Genomic DNA, 18,608 nt, shown 5'->3' on the forward strand with positions numbered 1-18,608 from the left:
TACCGCACGTTATTGATGTTACAATATGTCTAAGGTGTGTGATTTACCTGAATAGCTCTATAGTCAAGCTTTGCCTAATTATTTGGGGAATTCCCTGTTTTGTCCAAAATTACTTCCAGTAACCATATTTTTTGTTTGTAAGTACGATCGCAGAACTGTAGAATCAAACAGCTAACTGTTGTTCTGAGTCAATTGGTAAATAAACTACATATACTTCGTAAAGAACTGACATCGTTTGCCAATTTTATCAGAACAAAGGGAGTTTTGGTAAGGTCAATCACGACTTGGGCCTTTACTGTTGTGTTGGTGATTGATAGTGTTATATGAGGTTGTGGAGAAATAAGGTTATGCATAACTAATCGGAATCCACACACAATATCGGTGTTAAATTTGCTTTGTCATTTTGTTCTATTCTGACTAAGTTCAGTTTGTGCACTTTTGCTTAGCTTGTGTGAACTAATTTGATTATTATTGGTTCAAGTACAAGTGAAGGTGTTAAGCTATTGTAAGCAATACTGTTATTTACCAGTTAGAGTTACTCCTTTATTCTATAAGTCAAACAATTAAATGCACAACTAACAAAACTCTAAAACAGTTGTATTAATGACAAAAGGTTAAAAGAGCTAATAAAAGTTACATCCTTACTCGAACGGTCGTCCATGTTTGCTTGGCTCGATCCATGCGGCTGCAAGCTTCGATAATCAGATGTGAGCCATGGCAGTCCTTATATGTAGAGGCTCGGTAGTTGAGATAGTGGTCTAAAAAAGGCTCAGCTGATGAAGAAGAATGGAGGCTCCATAGTCAGGGGAGAGAGAGGCTCCTCAGCAGACAGACGGGAGAGCGCCCAAGGAAGTCCTCAGGAAGAGAGAAAGACGGCGTTAGATATGGGGATAGAGATGCTGAGTCATTGAAGCTGTTTTCTTTTATAGATGTTTAGAATGTGGAATAGTTAGCCTGTGGGTGTAGGTTGAGTGTTAAGGTTCGATACTTTCTGTCAGGTGTGTGAAGATATCTTGTTTGCGTAAGTTTTCAGCTGATGCACGTGATGTCGGCATTTAGGGTGAAGCTCGTGACTTACTCCTGGTATCTAGGTCACGTTTGACAGGAATGCCAGATATGTATGTGACTCATTTGATCTGTCTCTAATGTTTCTTTGGTGGTTTCTTGGTGATGGTGGTTGGTAGGTGTAATTGCTTCCACATCCCTTTGGCATGTTCTCCATCTGAAGTTGACGCAGTTTCTATGATTGATTTCTTCCAATTCTGAAGTTCATAATTTTTTTTGACGTTTTCAATCATCAAATCATTTGATGTATTTTAGGCGTCTTGCTGCTTGTAGGTATCATATAATTATTCTGTGGTCTGGCTACATTCCCTGTTGTTATCTTGTTTTCGCACTATCTCCATACAACAATAGAACTGGAATATCCTATCAATTACTTAACAACGCCGTGGGAAATGGTTCAGTTTATTATTGAATGCAGATTTTATGCTTCAAGTAGTTATTGTTGATAGCTCTTAGGCAAGGTTTGATCTTGATTATTGACTGTTTTGATCAATTTGTAAGCTCTTACAGTCGAACTGCCCAGATGCTGCAGTTTAGAACTACAGTTTCAAAGGAATTTAGATTCCTAAGATAAAGAATGTCAAAGGGTTTTCTCATAACCCCATGTTTATTTTAAGAGTAAAAAAACGGTGTATTAGTTATACCTTTACACTGAGTTATAAGAATGGAAGTAAATGTTCAAGGCTTAAAATATAGTCACTATCTGGTTCTCTCGGTAATCGACTCTTCGGTTTTCTCTGCTGACACGTCTGGCTGCCATGATGAAGCTGTAATGAAAGAATGAAGATTATGAGTGAATATTCATTCTTTATATTGATTAAGCATTAGCCTCGGTTTCCAAGAGTGAAACTATATATTTTAGATCTTTACTTATGAATCTTGTAATTGCAGGAGTTTTTGACTACTTTCTTTTGTTTTCCGTTAGTGGAGATTTCAACATGTGTAATCTCTAATCATAATCCCAGGTCTGGTGTAAGTTGGTACCATATGCGGATCTTGATATCACACGACACAAGTTGTAATAGTTTTGGCTGTGACTACAATCTTTTAGTAATCTATTTGAGATTTCCTTATGCCAAATTTTCAATGTTCTAATGATACAATGGTTAGGTTGAATCTGGAAGTTAGCTTGTAATAGTGCTTATCTTATCTCCAAATTTGTAGATGCTATCTCCATGATAATCTGTTATGAAAGTTGCAATAGTGATGTAACTTGTTATTCTCTTTATGTCTATATGTACATGGCTGATATCAGATATACCAATATTTCTAGGATGTGTTTGTATTTCTTGCAACAAGTGAACCATTAAACCATGGAGCAGCTCCCCTAACTAGGAGCAGCTAGCTTATATATTGCTCTAGTAATAATTGCATAATAAATCCTGCAATAAGTAGTATAGATTGTGTAGCAAAGCTAGCGTGTGAGTATTTAATGACAATGCAACAAAATGAATGTTCCAAGGCTAGTTGTAACAAGATAAATCATTTATGATGGTGAAGTTACTTAAATGTTTTTATAAATTGATGTGGTTTTTAAATTAGACCTACCAATCGTTGACCATTTCATTTTCTTTTGTCAAATAGATTCTTAAAGAACACATAATGCGATTTAGCGATGTCGTGAATGGTTTCGAGTATTCATGTTATAAATAACTAATCATAATCTACACACAATATCAGCGCTGAGTTTGTTTTTTCATTTTATTATATTTTGACTTGGTTTAGTTTGTGCACTTTTTGCTTAGCTTGTGTGAACTACTTTGATTATAACTGGTTCAGGTCTTAGTGACGGTGTTAAGCTATTGTAAACAATATTGACATTTGCTAGTAAAAAATACATTCATTCTATAAGTCTAGAAATTTAAATAGACAATTTGCTCAATTTTAAACAATAATATTAATGACAAAAAGGTGAAATTGCTAATATAGGTTACAACCCCACTCGAACAGTCGTCCATGTTCTTTGCTCATTTCTGTATGGCTGCGAGCTTCTACAGTTCAACAAGAGCCATGACAGTCCTTAAATAAAGAGGCTTGGCAGTTGAGAAAGTGAAGTAGGATAGGCTCAGCTGATAATGAAAGAGGCTCAATAGGTAGAGAAAAGATAGAGGCTTCAGAGGCAGAGGAAATGGAGAGGGAGGCTCCAGAGGCGGAGGAACATGCCACAGCAGATAGAAAGAAATAGAAAGTCTCAGCAGGCCCTTTGGAAGAGCTTGATTCGTTGGATCTGTTCTATTTTATAGATGTTTCTGTTAGCCTGTGAGAAGGTGTTCAAGCTCTCAGGTTATGTTTTTTTATGTTGCAGAGGGTTAGCAATTGAGTGAATTTGTCTTAGGTAATACGTCATGAGAGTATAATGATTTGAAATAAGGACTAACTCCAATTGTTTTGGGTCTTGTTTCTAGTAGTGGTCTAATTTCTTTAGTGGTGTTCTGGCAGGCAAATTGATGTGTTTGTCCTTATGGGTTACTTCCACGGGAAGTTTCTAATTCGCATGATGAGTGTTTTTCAGATGGTTCTCTGATGTATTAGGTGTCATGTTCATTGTAATATTGCATATATCTTCGATGGTTTAGGTTTTTCGCCATAACGCTATCTGCTTTTGCTAATATTTTTATACAACAGCAATAAGCTCAAAGTCTTTTGCTGCGAATAAAGAAGTTTACTGTAATATGTTACTGAAATGGTCTGCTATTTAGAATTTATGTAATGAGATAATTTGGAAATGTTTATTTTTTGCATTGATCGTCATCGTCTCACGTCATTAACGACATTTGAGCCTGTTCTAAAACCTCTTCGATCATCCTTGATATTTATATATATATATATATGTGATATATATATATATGTGATATATATATATATATATGTGATATATATGTGATATATATATATATATATATATATATCACATAGTCATTATACCGACTGGGTAATTTAATTAACCTTGATTATTGTCATATACACATAGCAATTGTACCATTTAAACTCACTACCATCTGATTAATCTGTGGATTTTTAAAGTGCTTGCATTTTTATGTTCTTTAAATTTATTATGTCCATTTGTGGGCATGATAATAACAACTAAGTAAATTGGTTATATGCATTAAACTAGCTGTGCCACCCGGCGTTGCAGGGTATTAAAAATCAGCTTATAATCAATGAGAGGTAATGAAAGTTGCCTGCCACTTTTTGTTAGCCTGGCACATTGCCAATGGATAATTTGAGTAATCTTACTAATAAGAGCTACCAGCTACTCATGACGTAAAACCATCACCCTGTGTAGTAATGAAGAGCCATGTTGCATTTGCTCCCATATAGCGACATAGGTCACCTAGGAATCTATCTAGCTTGTGTGGCTGAATTAAAAAGGTGTCGGACTGGCGATATGGAGGGTCCAAGATCAAATATTTAGCGATACAGATTATTTATTCCAAGATTTTCCCACGACGAAACACGAGCGAAGCGATTGGTAGGGAGATTTATGATAAATGCATATGTGCACACAACTCACGAAAATTATCAAAAAATCTCAAACCCTTGTACCGAAATCTCATCAACTTTAACCATTTTTCAATGGAGTCGTTTAAGTATAATAACAATACAAAACACATATAAACCTATTTAAATATGTTACCAAGTCTTTATTATTTAGAGAAAATTTGCTAAACCTTACCCATCTGATTGGATTATACATAAATAGACAGATGAATTCGGCCTAAAATCGTTATTAAAACTTGCCAAGCCTTATTTTTATCAAAATTAAAACCGGCAAACGAAACGCCGAGCGACAGAGAATAGAACCATTAAGTCATACGCATTTCACGAAAAAGAACGTGCATATTTCACCAGTCTATAGCATTGTCGAATTGCCGAAGGTTTCTGTAATTAATGTAGAAGTACTGAAATATAATCGTTTTCTTTTTTTCCGATTTCAAAGTAACTGACATTTTGGACACTTTTGAGTACTTTGGTATTCTAACTGATGTCCAAAGCAGTGAAAGTAAAAGAAATGATGATGATATTTTTTCTAACGATCCTTATGAGATTATTACAATATTTAATTATAAGAATAATTATTTGATTTTATAAGATTTAATTATAAGAATAATTATTCGACTTTATAAGATTTAATTATAATAATAAGCATTCGAATTTACAAGATTGAAGTATATAGTGATCGATGTTGGACAATATGTTACTGTTATTATTTTTTCTAAAGTTTTGTTAAATAGATTTTCTAAAAATCTATATAAATATCACAGCTTCTTGATATTGTTAGCTATGACGTTTTGAAATGTAAACAAAATTGTGCATTGGTTTTCTATTATTACTGTATTACTATATTAATAATATTGGTTATTCTAATAATATCAGTGCATTTTACTTCTAATATTGCATTTCTCTTATTACAGGAGGAGAGATATAAACATATAATCTTTTCCTTTCATTATTGCTGTTTGTTGTACATAATAACATCCACACCCAGTACATCCCAGCTACCATTGCAGTTATCCTATTGCACTGCAGTGCTATTTGACTGCTAATATTGCATTTCTCAACCATCAGTGCCCTTTCTTTTATCCAATATCACTTTGGTCGTAGGCTGTAAGGCAGGGGAATTTCTAGTATTAGCTATAGCTCGAATGACACACCAACATTAAGAAATATATATATATAGATTATGGTCATATATAATAGTCATCAATGTTTCAACTAACGGAGTTGTGGCTACAATAAGAGTTAAGGAAACGTCAAAGTTAGTGCAATCAACGATTTGTAGGTTCATAGGATGTTACGTTCATTCTTTACTTTTACCACATTTGTATATGAAAACTTTTTTTTTAAATATTAATAGTCCACCTTGTTGACAACTTCCTCATTTCCTGACACATTTATGCAGGCCTGGTTATAAATCTGATTAAACAGTGAAAATTTGAAAGAGCTGAAGTTTGAGGTCGCTCTCGTGTTGAGAATTTGAGTCAAAATATTATACATACAGGTGAAATCCTCTCACAATGGGTTTTGTTTATATACATATGAAGAAGTACATTATTTACAGCACAGGTAGCTAGAACTTAACGATTTCTAAAAATTAGATGATTCAATGTTGCAAATAGACGATTCACGATATATTATGGTATTATTATGTAAAAAAAATTTTAATTTTTGGTAATATGTTTTGGTACATTTAAACATAAAACAACTATTTTGTGCTTGTGATAAATAGAAACATTTATTTCATGAACAAATGTTTGTTCAGAAGGGTCGTGAGTTTTGATTCTGTTATCACTCACTTTGAAAATTGTCAAGTGAGAAATAAATCATCTCTATAAATCATCTCCGGTTCAGGGACCCTTTTCTAGGAACCCTTTTTAAGGTACAGGCTCGAAACAGCGTTTTAGCTGCTATGACAAATTTTAGTCACGCCAAACACTGTCTAGTTATAGACAAGAACACACTAAGGGGTATGAGTTCTAACTTAACTCACTCCAGTAAGACATATTTACTCAGGTTTTTGTGCAGGCTTTGTAAGCACCATTGGAGTTTCGGTAGCGCAAGCATCACACATCATAAGTGAAGTCACCGAGCCTTTTTAGGATTGAAGAAAAACCAGACTTGCTTTGCGGAAGCCAGAAGAAACTAGGATAATGAATGGATTCTGGATTATAATTTCACTTTGAGGCTTTAATGTTCATTTTCACAATGCGAACGCCTTTTACCTTTCAAGTGTTAGCATATTAAATATATTTAACAATAAATACAGTATATGTTGGCCATATAGTAGCACATAACTTGCACAAAAATCAATATAACATTTTCAACTTTCATTGCAAACCCTAATATTTAATCTTTTGTTTGATAATGCTTTCGATTTCGAAAGGTTTTATTCAATTTCAGTCAACGAATGGCTTGTCTGTAAAGACACATGATGGCAAATTGGGGTCTTACCCCTTTGTAACTTTAGAGATCCAACGAGCTATAATAAAGCCACTAGTGAGCACAAAACTCATGAGAAAAACGGCGTCTGTTGCATTAAAACGAAGTGTTTCTAAAGAAATGAAGTTTGTAAAGCTCTGTAGGTTAGTAAAGGTACTATATAAACTCCAATAACAACAGAAACATAAGAAAACACCTAACAGTAAACACAGCATTGACAAACTGTTTACCCGGTACACAGAAGCCTGTCAGTGATGAACAGGCAGTCAGGTCTTCAGTAAGCAAGTCGTGTTGTGTTTGCTTGCGGAGGAAGAGACAAGAGATAAAAAGTTATAGTGTTTGTGTTTTTCAACTTATTTTTTGTTAAGTTTCAACTTTTGTTTAAATCTTGTTAACTTATTTGTTGTTATTCTTGTTTGCCATGATTTGAAAAACCTTTCTGCTCGAAATGAAATTATTGTCAAAAAAATAATATAGTAACAGGAAGTAACATTTAAAGGTATTCAGTGTCAAAGGGTCATGGGATTCGTTGTCTGTTGACTTTCATATAATCCGCAGGAATCGGTGTAGGAATGATGATCAAATCATGTGAAGAGGGAGTCTGTTCCTATTGACTCAACTAGGCCTAAGTTAAATAGTCAGAGGATGGCTAGGCTTGACCCGGAGGTAAAGCGAAGGGCACTTAAAAATAGGGGTCGAGATAGGACTGCCCTTAGAACACAGGAAAAAGAACCTGTCACCTCCTATCAATGCTTAGTAAGTGTTGAGTTTCATATTAGACTATTCACTACTCGCCATATTTAACCAGTTGAACATTATTGTGATAGAACTACCCATGCAGGTAAGAAAGCTCGAGGCTATGTACTACCTCCTTTCTACATGTCAGTAGTTATCAGTCCTTTTGTCAGAGAGTGCGCAAAGATTTTAAGTTTGTCGTCATTCTTTATAATGTCAGTTACAGTTTTTCAATACATTTTAAATTATGTGATAGGAACAAGTTCAAATGAAAAACTCTTGCTGTGATCAGTGTTTCAGCTAGTGGATATTACAGTAGAAGCTTCTACAACGTGAATAATTTGAGAATGTTTACTTTATAAGGAGATTCAACAGTGAAATGCATGTAAATTGCGTAATCCGTTCCAAGATTGTAATAATTTACTCATCTGGCCTTTTTAACTAGACAAAGCTAAACCTAACTTTTTAATTTAACTGTGGTAATGTTGACTTGTATCAACAAATTTTCTCTTAATGTTTCACTTTCACTAAGTTTAGGGTCTATGATTATGGTAATTCTACAGTAGCATATACCTTCAATGGCAATTTGAATCAATTATTTTCTTTTTTGCGGTGAAAAAAAAGAAAACTATTGCTTGTTCTATTATATCTTATATATCTCGGATATCTATCATCTATATTATAATTATTTTACAACTATTTTAAATTATATAAAATGTTACTAATATTTTAACATTTTTAGGCTGTCAAACTTTACTATTTGGTGGTTTGCTTTGGAGCAAGCAATCAAGTTTTTTTGGAAAATAGAGTTTTAGATATCATAGTGAGAAATCGGCAGTAAAAGCAGAGTAAATATTTCCTTGGATGAAAAACCAAAACAACTGTATGAAATCATAGAAATATAGTGAGCAGAAAGTCGTCAAATATTTGGGCTTTTGTAATAAAGGTCTCCAGATGTACTTATCCATATAGTTTAGAGTGATATCATATGTACTTATCCATATAGTTTAGAGTGATATCATATGTACTTATCTATATAGTTTAGAGTGATATCATATGTACTTATTGATATAGTTTAGAGTGATATCATAGGTACTTATCCATATAGTTTAGAGTGATATCATATGTACTTATTGATATAGTTTAGAGTGATAGCATATGTACTTATCCATATAGTTTAGAGTGATATCATATGTACTTATCCATATAGTTTAGAGTGATATCATAGGTACTTATCCATATAGTTTAGAGTGATATCATATGTACTTATCCATATAGTTTAGAGTGATAGCATATGTACTTATCCATATAGTTTAGAGTGACATCATATGTACTTATTGATATAGTTTAGAGTGATATCTTATGTACTTATCCGTATAGTTTAGAGTGATATCATATGTACTTATCGATATAGTTTAAAGTGATATCATATGTACTTATAGATATAATTTAGAGTAAAGGTGGAATGAGACACGAGACATCTCGAGTATCGACCTGTCTCGTATCAGTCTCGTCTCGACCTAACTCTTACCAAACTCGAGACAGGAAATAGAACTAAGGCGCCTGCGCACGGCTGTTAAAACATGGCTTTCGCAGTAACAACAACTCCATATATTGTAATGGATTGCGGGCAACTGCCTTTAAACTTATACCAAGTTCGTTACTACCTGTTGTTATTGATTATGTTGACCGCCGAGTCTAATCATGTAGTCCGGACAACGGCCCTGTTATTATATTGTAGTCCAGTTCTGTGTCCTTAAAACAGATAACGGGTCGTATCCAATTACCCTCAGGATAATCTGATTTAATAAATGAGACGGTTGCGGGTAAAATATCTGTATCATATCGTATCGTGTCCAAACACCATTTGCCCTTCATAAAATCCAGGCCTATTTTGTATACTACCAATTGCGGGTACAACCTACCCGTACACTGAGAAACGAACTAAAGGCCGTGTCGACCATAGTCCGTGTTCGGGTAACAATGATATCATCGTTAGTTCAATATAAGAATATATACAGTAATGCGTATAATTTCATGAGTACAATTTAAATATAATTCACATACTGCAGTTAATACGCAAACAAAACTCAAAACAAATATACATGTACAAAGCAATATGTTTATAATAATTAGTATCAATCAAGCTCAACATTCTTAGAAATATATAACTTCGTATTTTAGCGCTGTTTGTGTCACTTTTGTTTACAAAAAATACATGCATATCGCAATTAAAATGTTGTATTTAAATCGTTTACACCAGGTGAAAATTCAATTTAAAAAGAGGTTTATCAATTTTATATATTAGGTAGGCTAGTCCTTGTGTAGTGAAGTCATCACCAAATGCACAGTATTTTACTGTCTCGTGTGTCGAGTCTCGAATTTTTATAAGACAGTGTCTCGAGTCTCGTCTTGAACTTAAAAAACCTGCCTCGTTCCACCTCTAATTTAGAGTGATATCATATGTACTTATTGATATAGTTTAGAGTGATATCATATGTACTTATTGATATAGTTTAGAGTGATATCATATGTACTTATTGATATAGTTTAGAGTGATATTATATGTACTTATCCATATAGTTTAGAGTGACATCATATGCACTTATCCATATAGTTTAGAGCAGAGGTTCTCAACCTTTTTTGGCCTAGGTACCCCTTGGGAGTCGTATTGCAATAAATGTACCCCTTTGGAAAACACAGTTCAATCAAGGGTATTATTGGTCTAACTTCATTAATATGACACGTGTGCATTATTGAAATGTTCACTTAAACAGGTAAAGAAATGTGGTATGGTATGACATTGCTGTTTATTAAAATAATGATAAATTTGCAGCGCAAATGTTTATACATGGCAGTGTTTTGTTACTTTCCCACTTTATTTTGGCCAGTCTAATGGGAAGGCTGTGCCTGCCTTGCATCAGTGATCTGTTTGATGTTCAGTTTAGTAACAGAAACTCTAAGGTCGTCATCAACACGTCGTGAGCGCTTAGTCGTGAGCGATATTTGCTTTTCATGTACAAAAGTGAGGAATACTCTTGCTCACACTTATAACTACTAGGAAATATGAGCAACACTTTTAAAGCTACCTCTGAAAGCTTTGGGTAGGATGTTATCAATGAGCACCAGAACTTGCTAAGAGCGCAATCTTCGAATCTATCATGTGCACCAGAGTCATTGAGAAGGTCAATTAACTCTTCTTGCATGTCACTATCAATATCAGCTACATTTAACTTAAAGGTTGACTTGCAAAAAACTTCACATTACAGTTATTTGGTATCAAAAGATTCACCATGTTTTACTCTGTTGTGTTGTAGGTGCCTAATGTGTGGAAAAATGATTACAAGCTCTTAAAAGCTCAAAAACGAAAAGCCGCCGTAGACTGGAATCTCTTTATTTCGATGACGTAGCCATAAAATTTATTTATTGTCTTGTCACAGATGTTCTCACGTGAATTGAAAGGCCAATAAAAAGCTCAATATAAAGCATATCGTAGCACTAGTTTATGACAAACACTTCGGGTTTACCGAAGACCCCCTATCAAATATAGATGCTCGCTACTTTACAGTTTTGTTTCGGTCTAGTCTAATCGGCAAGTCGTAATCTGATCATGTGACCCAATACTTCGCAAATAATTTTTGCAGCGCTTTTTGATTATTACAGGTGACCAAGAGGCCCGTCATGATTATCAGACAATGAGATGTACTCCTTCGAGGTAAGGCTAAAAAATTAAATGAATTTTTACGGCGAGTTATAAGATATCACTGCTAAAAGTGACAGCATTTACAATGACGATAAAACAGACGCGTAAGAAAAATAGAAATGGTTTTATTGAATACGTGAAGAATATTTTGTGAAAGTATTTTGACGAATAAGGTTGCATGAAAGTGTAAACAGAAACCATCTTTCACAATTGCATCCGTTCTGAAAAGAGAATCCAAACTACGTCGGTCTCGTGTGGCTGCGATTTTCTGTTCGTTTTTGAGCTTTTTAGAGATGGTAGTCACCTTTTCACATATTTTGCACCTACAACACAACATGGTGAGTTTTTTGATATCAAATAACTGTAATGTGAATTTTGTTGCAAGTCAACCTTTAAATGGGTTTCTAGCCAACTTCAATTCTGTGTCATTTAAGTCAGAAAAATATTGTTGAAACTAGCAAGCCAGCCAAGAGAGGTGCTCTGCAACCAGATCTTTCATGAATAAATTTGAATTATGTGAAGGCAATACTTCTGACAAGATATCAAACATATCAAATGAGCTAGCATTGACTTTCTCTCTCCACATCTCTAGCTTCATGATAAATGCTCTAAGCTTGTCTGTAAAATCGATTATAGTGGTAAAGTTCCCTTGAAGAGATGTGATGACAGTGTTTAATCTTAAAAAAATATCTTTCAGATATGCAGCTTTCCATTTCCATTTTGAAGTCCTTAACTTCTCACTGAATCTTACAGCTTTCTCAGAAGGCTGTGTAGCAAAATAAGCTGCGATGTCATCAATCAGTCACACAAATCGATTCAGGACATTGCTTTTAGAAAGCCATCTCACTTCTGTGTAGTAAAGGAGGTTTTCATGATCTGCATCGCAATCTTGACATAATTGACGAAACAACCTTGTGTTTAGGGCTGATGATTGCCCAAGTTTGTCGGAATGGCAAAACTATTTGGCTTTAAAATGATACCAATAATAGCTCTATAGCAGTGGTCTCAGCAAAGTTATTGATAATTAGAGCCAGCCAAACCAAAAATTTATTAAGCTTATAACTTGTGTTGTACCCCTATATTTCTAAAATGTACCCCTAGGGGTACTTGTACCCCAGGTTGGGAACCCCTAGTTTAGAGTGATATCCTGACATTGAAAAACCTCTTGTCGTCATCCTTACTTATTATTTTATTCTTTATTCAAGCTTTATATCAAGTTTATACAGTTTTGCTCAGTTTGTCAGTCGTTTGTATGTCATTCCATAGCTTAGGCTAAATTCCTGCTTTCCAAAAAGGGTCGTCAGCACAGCAATCACTTTGAAGTCCTTAACTTCACAGCAGTCACTCTGTCATCTGCTGTATTACTTTGTTTGTTGCAGAAATTGGCTGCTGCAAAACCAACCACTGTGCAAAGCCCCTTAGGTATGTTTTCTCATAATTCTCAGTATAAATGAGCAGCTGATATGAACTTCAGAAGTCAAACGTGTTCTGTGCATTGTTAGTTCTGAGTAAACACAAGCCGTTGCTTGTATATTAGAAACCAGTAGTACTCAGGCTGTTTGATGCGCTGTGAGAACCAACCGTATGCACAGTTATTACAAACTAGCTGCATTACCCGTGTTCGGGAACAGATTTACGTCAAGCAATAGTTTTATTGAGAGTTGTCTTTCATACTGTAAAACAACTCCAAATATGCAATCTACTAAAATTTTTGTGCTGATCAGACTGCATACACATATGCAGTCCTACATGTCAATAAAGTTAAAGAGACCAATGGAAATATGCAATGTGTTTTACAGCTAGTCTACAATGCATCAGTCTCGAACCACTCAAATCGGAATTGTCCTAATTTTGTACACAGAACTGATAACGAAATTGACATTGCTAGGCAAACTGACGTTCTTCAAACTGACAGTTTTGAAAATTTTTACATATTTTAAGAAATTCTAGAAAATATTTTCCTATTGCACTGCTTAGCTATCACCAGCATTTATTGAATTGAGACTTCTACATGCTTGAAACACTAATCATGACTCACCAGTTCTTCGTCTATGGCCTGTGTTTTGACATGGCATATACAAACTGTGCAGCAGTAATGTGGTAGTGTTGATAAAATTTATTATCAGTAAAATCTACTATATAAACTACATATATGGCCTCTCGCCTTTTCAACGTAAGGCATTACATCTGGAGCATTTTTGGACATTCGTCCCATAGAAAAATTCGGCCCTATACTATGTTGCAGGACTGTAGTCAAGTGCAAAGATTTTTGTCCATACACGGCGCCTGGTAGCAGCTGCTGTAGTTAGTGCATCTCGCTGTTGTCGCCGTTTCATCTGCTCTGAAAATTCAGCTCGGTGAGCAGCTGTTGTAGCTAGTGCATCATGTTCTTGTCGCCGCTGCATCTGCTTGGAGGTTTCTGCACATCTGGCCGATGTAGCGGCTGCTCTGAGCCATTTGAGTCGCTGCTGGGTCGGTTCAGTAGTCTCTGCACTTCTAGCGCCTGCAGCATCTATTCTGGCCTGCTCTTGATGTACCTGTGTTTGTTCAGCGGTTTCTGCTTTTCTAGCAGCTGCTATTCTTTTTCATTGTAGGCATAGCTGTGTTTGCTCTGCAGTTTCTGCACTTCTAGCAGATGCAGTAGCAGTTCCGCTTCGTTGTGGGCGTAGCTGCGTTTGCTCTGCAATTTCTGCTCGTCTAGCTGCTGCTTTGCGAATTCGGTCTCTTTACGGGAATCAATCTTTTCTTGCGTTTGGGCGGTAGGATTTTTGAAAGGCATAGCACTGCTTCAAGCATTTCTAAAATTGAATGAGATGGTGTGCTTTTTTTGTAATATACACTGCTCGCTTTCTTCTCAACGTCGCCTATCGCAACGCTCGCAGTGCCCGTGCAAGTTCTGTAGTAGCTGTAGATCTTTAGTACTTGTAGCTAAAAAAAAGTTTAAGTAACTCAGCTGTGGAAGGAAATGAACATGTTTACTATCTCAAACAGTGGCAAATCCAACGTTTTCAACCCTTTCACTGAAGCAGACTCATTCATGCGCTTTCCATGGTCGACCGCCGTAAACACATTTTTGCCACTTTCCCAGCAATTGCTAGCAACTGAATTTTATTATTCGTTGACAACATAACCAACAATCTTTAAGACTGTTATAGTAGTGACAGTGTTGTCCAAAGATTTCTCTATAAAATTAGCCTAAAATTTAATTTTAAATTTTCGTTTGAGAATTTCCAACTTAAAAACAAAGATTTTTTGTGCGAGTTCATTAAATGCGTCCGAGTTAAAAAACTAATAACTACTTATGTTGATGACACTATAGCCATTTCAGATTTTTGTGATTACACTGATAATTAAAATGCACAAAGTACAACAAATTTTTTGTATAGCAGTGCTTGTTAACATGTTGGCAAAATGAAATATATAACCAAAACCAACGTTATAGATGGAGTTGAAAATTGAAGAAATATCGTATACATATTAAGCAATATCGGCAAAATGGCTGGCAGTAGGCCGATAGCTAAATTTGTACACGGACGCAAGTGAAAGGTTTATGTAGTGGAAGTGTGGCAATTCATAGACAATACAACATTGATTAAGGGATACTTACCTTTTTTATGTATAAATGTAATAGGTGAGAACTGCGTTTTCCAGTGGCCACAAGAAACCAACGTTCGCGTGACCTTCTCAGTACACGTTGGCAGTAAATATTAATCGTATGTAAATTACTATTCATTAATCTATTTTATTTAATGGTTAGTACATTTGTATAGCTGTATAGGCCGCCGAACTCAGGACGGCGCTTTCTGACACGACAGCAATTTTGCTGTTTGCTGTTCAAATGCACCAATGTCGTTAGGTGCCGTAAAAAGGCGCGCCAACCAGATATGACGTGTTCCGTGTAAAAACGATGATGATTAGGTTATGTATAATAGAGGCGTGTACTAACCGGTTAATGCGCCCAAGATACCTAGTAGCGGGTCATAGTCCAAAATGTACGGTACTCTATAACACGGACACTCAATCACACACACACACACACACAACGATTGCCGTTTATATAGTAGATAATTGTCATGTGTAATAACTGCATGCACAGTTATTACACATAATGGGAAGATGGTTACCTAGTTGGTGCAGGTCAGTGAGTTGAGCTACTAAGCCGAGAGTCGCGAGTTCAAGTCCTGTTGATAGCAATCTTTTTCCTAACCTCAAAGCGTCAACTCAGAGGAGTGAAAGCAGTTTTTATTATTCAAAGCATTTTAATAAAAATTGTTCATTTATATATATAAATCTCGAAGTTTGTGTGCATGTGATTTGGTTTGTCCAGCTATAGCTAGTAGAATTTTGGAGTGTAACATCCATATCGCAGAAGATTTGATATCAGAACCACTCATTCCCCGGACAGTATGCTAAACCATTGACCTACGCGAGATTGATGGATTCATTGGGTGATATATGTCGGTATGTGGGTGAAAATACGCATACCGTGCTGCGTTATGGCGCACTGTCATTTTATGCTTGTTCTCACGGCTCTTATTAGTCAGCTACTCAAATTACTAGCTCATTCAAATTAGTCATTGGCAATGTGCCAGGCAAATGGCAAGTGGCAGGCAACTACATTACCTGTCACTGTTTATAAGCTGATTTTTAATACCCGCCCAACACCGGCTATTCCGCTAGTAATATAAATGTGTATTTTTTTTAAATGCATTGAATATCGTTTTTATGACAATTGTAAACAATCACCTACATTCTTAGAAGCTTGCAATTGCAATGTCGCTTTCTCACATATACCCTAGGACACTTATGTATTCGCCTCATCTAACTTTTGCGTTTTCGCGGAGTCATCCTCTCGCAAAAATTTCATGTGCGAAACTAAACTATCATAACGAACCAACGAAAACGAGAAATTAAATAGCTTTGTTCATTGATAGTCCAAGAAACAAATGGCAGCAAGCGATCAAATTGCATTATTGACCTCGCTTACACCATTCTACCTGCGGTTCACAATTACAAACTAGTCCCAAATTGAAATTTTTTTCTTATCGGTGAACCAGGCCCGTATTCCCTGGGGCGGCTGGCCAGCTGAGCCGTCCCAACTTTTTAGGAACTTTCCGCGGCTAAGTACAGTCAAACTCGGATAACTCGCCCTCGGATAAACTGTAACATTTCATCTCAAACACAAGGTTAACTCGAACGGATTTGTTTGGTCCATTCCCACGCAATGATAAATTGCTTCAGATAACTCGACCTCAACATCACTTATTTGAAAAGTTATTTGACCAACGGCTATGGAGATGGTTTTTATCGCTGTAGAATATCACTTTATTCGAGGCCATAGAGACAAATATCAACTTTTAGTAGTTCTTAGGCATCATTATTATCATCATCAGTGGCAAAATATTCTTGTTAACGACCTTTATAAAGGTTTGCAAAATATCAAGTCTTACCAAACATCCGCTTGGCCATGTCCCATCGAAAGCGTGGAAACCTCCGTATGAACTTAATATAAAATCGGCAAAATTGATCTTTGTTAAAACGCTCAAAAGAAAAGGATGTCTTTTTTCTGAGCGTTTTAACTGTGGTCAAGTTTTGCCTATTTCAATTTAAAAACGTCTCGTCAGTCACATCACCTAAAACAAAACAAGTCTCAAAAAATAGAAAAATGTTGATACTTTCCGATAAAAAATTTTAAAACTTCACACGAGAGGCCCGGCTAAGGCCATACATAAGAAAAACCTGTTGGGTGCTTACACCGAACCCCTCAACACCCCCAGGTGTTCATAACTAGTCGCCTAACATTAGCCGATTTTTAATGCTGGTGCAACACCGGGCTTTCCGCTAGTAATATACAAGCTACAGTTTGTGTTTATGCTAATTTTTTGTTAAAATGCATTGAATATTTTTTTATGACAGTTGTGAACAATCTTAGAAGCATGCAAGTGCAATGTCGCTCTATCACATATGATCAAGTTTTATAAAATTGTGTTCATTTATTTTTATCAACTAATAATTTTATGGCTACCATCTGATGGTATATCGTCACCGTGTAGGGTAAACCATAGGAAAGCTGTTTGATAAAACACGAATAAATGCTGATTCAAAGCACTTGAACACTTCCGTTATAACATGAGTTTAACTATAACTATAACACTATAATATAATATCCGTTATAACATGAGTCATAAAAGCTTTCCATAGCAAAAGACTTGATAGAGTGATTTGCAACTTGTTGTACTCTAAACCTGTTCATTATAGATAAAAGTGTTGATGGCATAGAGCGGACAACTTACACTAGAGATTTTCTTTTAAGCCTGCAGAAGGCAGAACTCTCACATGTAGAACTTGAGGTTCTGGATGATGCAATTTGGAAACAGATCTGTCCTGCATGGAGACCGCCTCCTTTCTCGAACAATTCCAAGGTTTGTCTATAATTGGGTTTTATTTGCCCTCAACCCTCTACAAGTGAAGCTAAAACCATTGTATATGGAAACCATTTTATACAGAAACCATTTATGCAAAAACCATTATATGTAGAAACCGTTAAATGTAGAAACCATTATATGTAGAAACCATTATATGTAAAAACCATTATATCTAGAAACCATTATATGTAGAAACCATTATATGTGGAAGCCATTATATGTAGAAACTATTATATGTAAAAACCATAGATATATATACCTAGATTGGCCAATAGGGAAAAAGCCTGTCAGACCTAAATAGCACGACGCAACGTCACTGTATTGTACCTCACGCTTGACTGCACTGCTGTTTACAATGAATCTAATTGGAAGAAGGTAACAAAATTACATTTATTTTCACATAAAAACCTTCTTGTATACATAATCCAGTAAACTAAAGCAATTCTGTGATAATATCTGATAACCACCATAGATTAAAACTATAAAAGCTATGAATTGTTGCACACAAATCATGAGCCATCATGGCTTTATTTGCAACCCTCTCTTATCCCCACTCTCTTTTTTCCCCTTCTCCAAAGAATAAGTTAGAAGGGGAAAAGAGAGAAGGGGAATGGAGAGGGGAGGGGAAATAGCCCACCCACTCAAAGAGCCAGACCTTGGCTAGGTAAATAGACTAATATGCTGAACTAAACATGACTAAATATGATGAGTATGCAAGTATGTCTGACGTCAAAAATGAG

General features: G+C 35.6%; 1 protein-coding gene across 2 annotated transcripts in view; it reads left to right on the forward strand.

Annotated features, from left to right (window-relative positions):
- Window positions 1–65: 65 nt before the first annotated feature.
- LOC137408872 (uncharacterized) overlaps window positions 66–18,608 on the forward strand; it is a 52,295-nt gene continuing 33,752 nt past the window's right edge. For both annotated transcript variants that reach the window (XM_068095460.1, XM_068095461.1), the window contains exons 1-4: window positions 66–195; window positions 7,564–7,761; window positions 12,823–12,865; window positions 17,702–17,865. In XM_068095460.1, the coding sequence (XP_067951561.1) occupies window positions 7,651–7,761; window positions 12,823–12,865; window positions 17,702–17,865 (318 nt within the window). In that variant the 5' untranslated portion in view covers window positions 66–195; window positions 7,564–7,650. The remainder of the gene's footprint in view (window positions 196–7,563; window positions 7,762–12,822; window positions 12,866–17,701; window positions 17,866–18,608) is intronic.

This window comes from Watersipora subatra, chromosome 11 (genome assembly GCF_963576615.1).
Source record: "Watersipora subatra chromosome 11, tzWatSuba1.1, whole genome shotgun sequence".
Lineage (NCBI taxonomy): Eukaryota > Metazoa > Bryozoa > Gymnolaemata > Cheilostomatida > Watersiporidae > Watersipora > Watersipora subatra.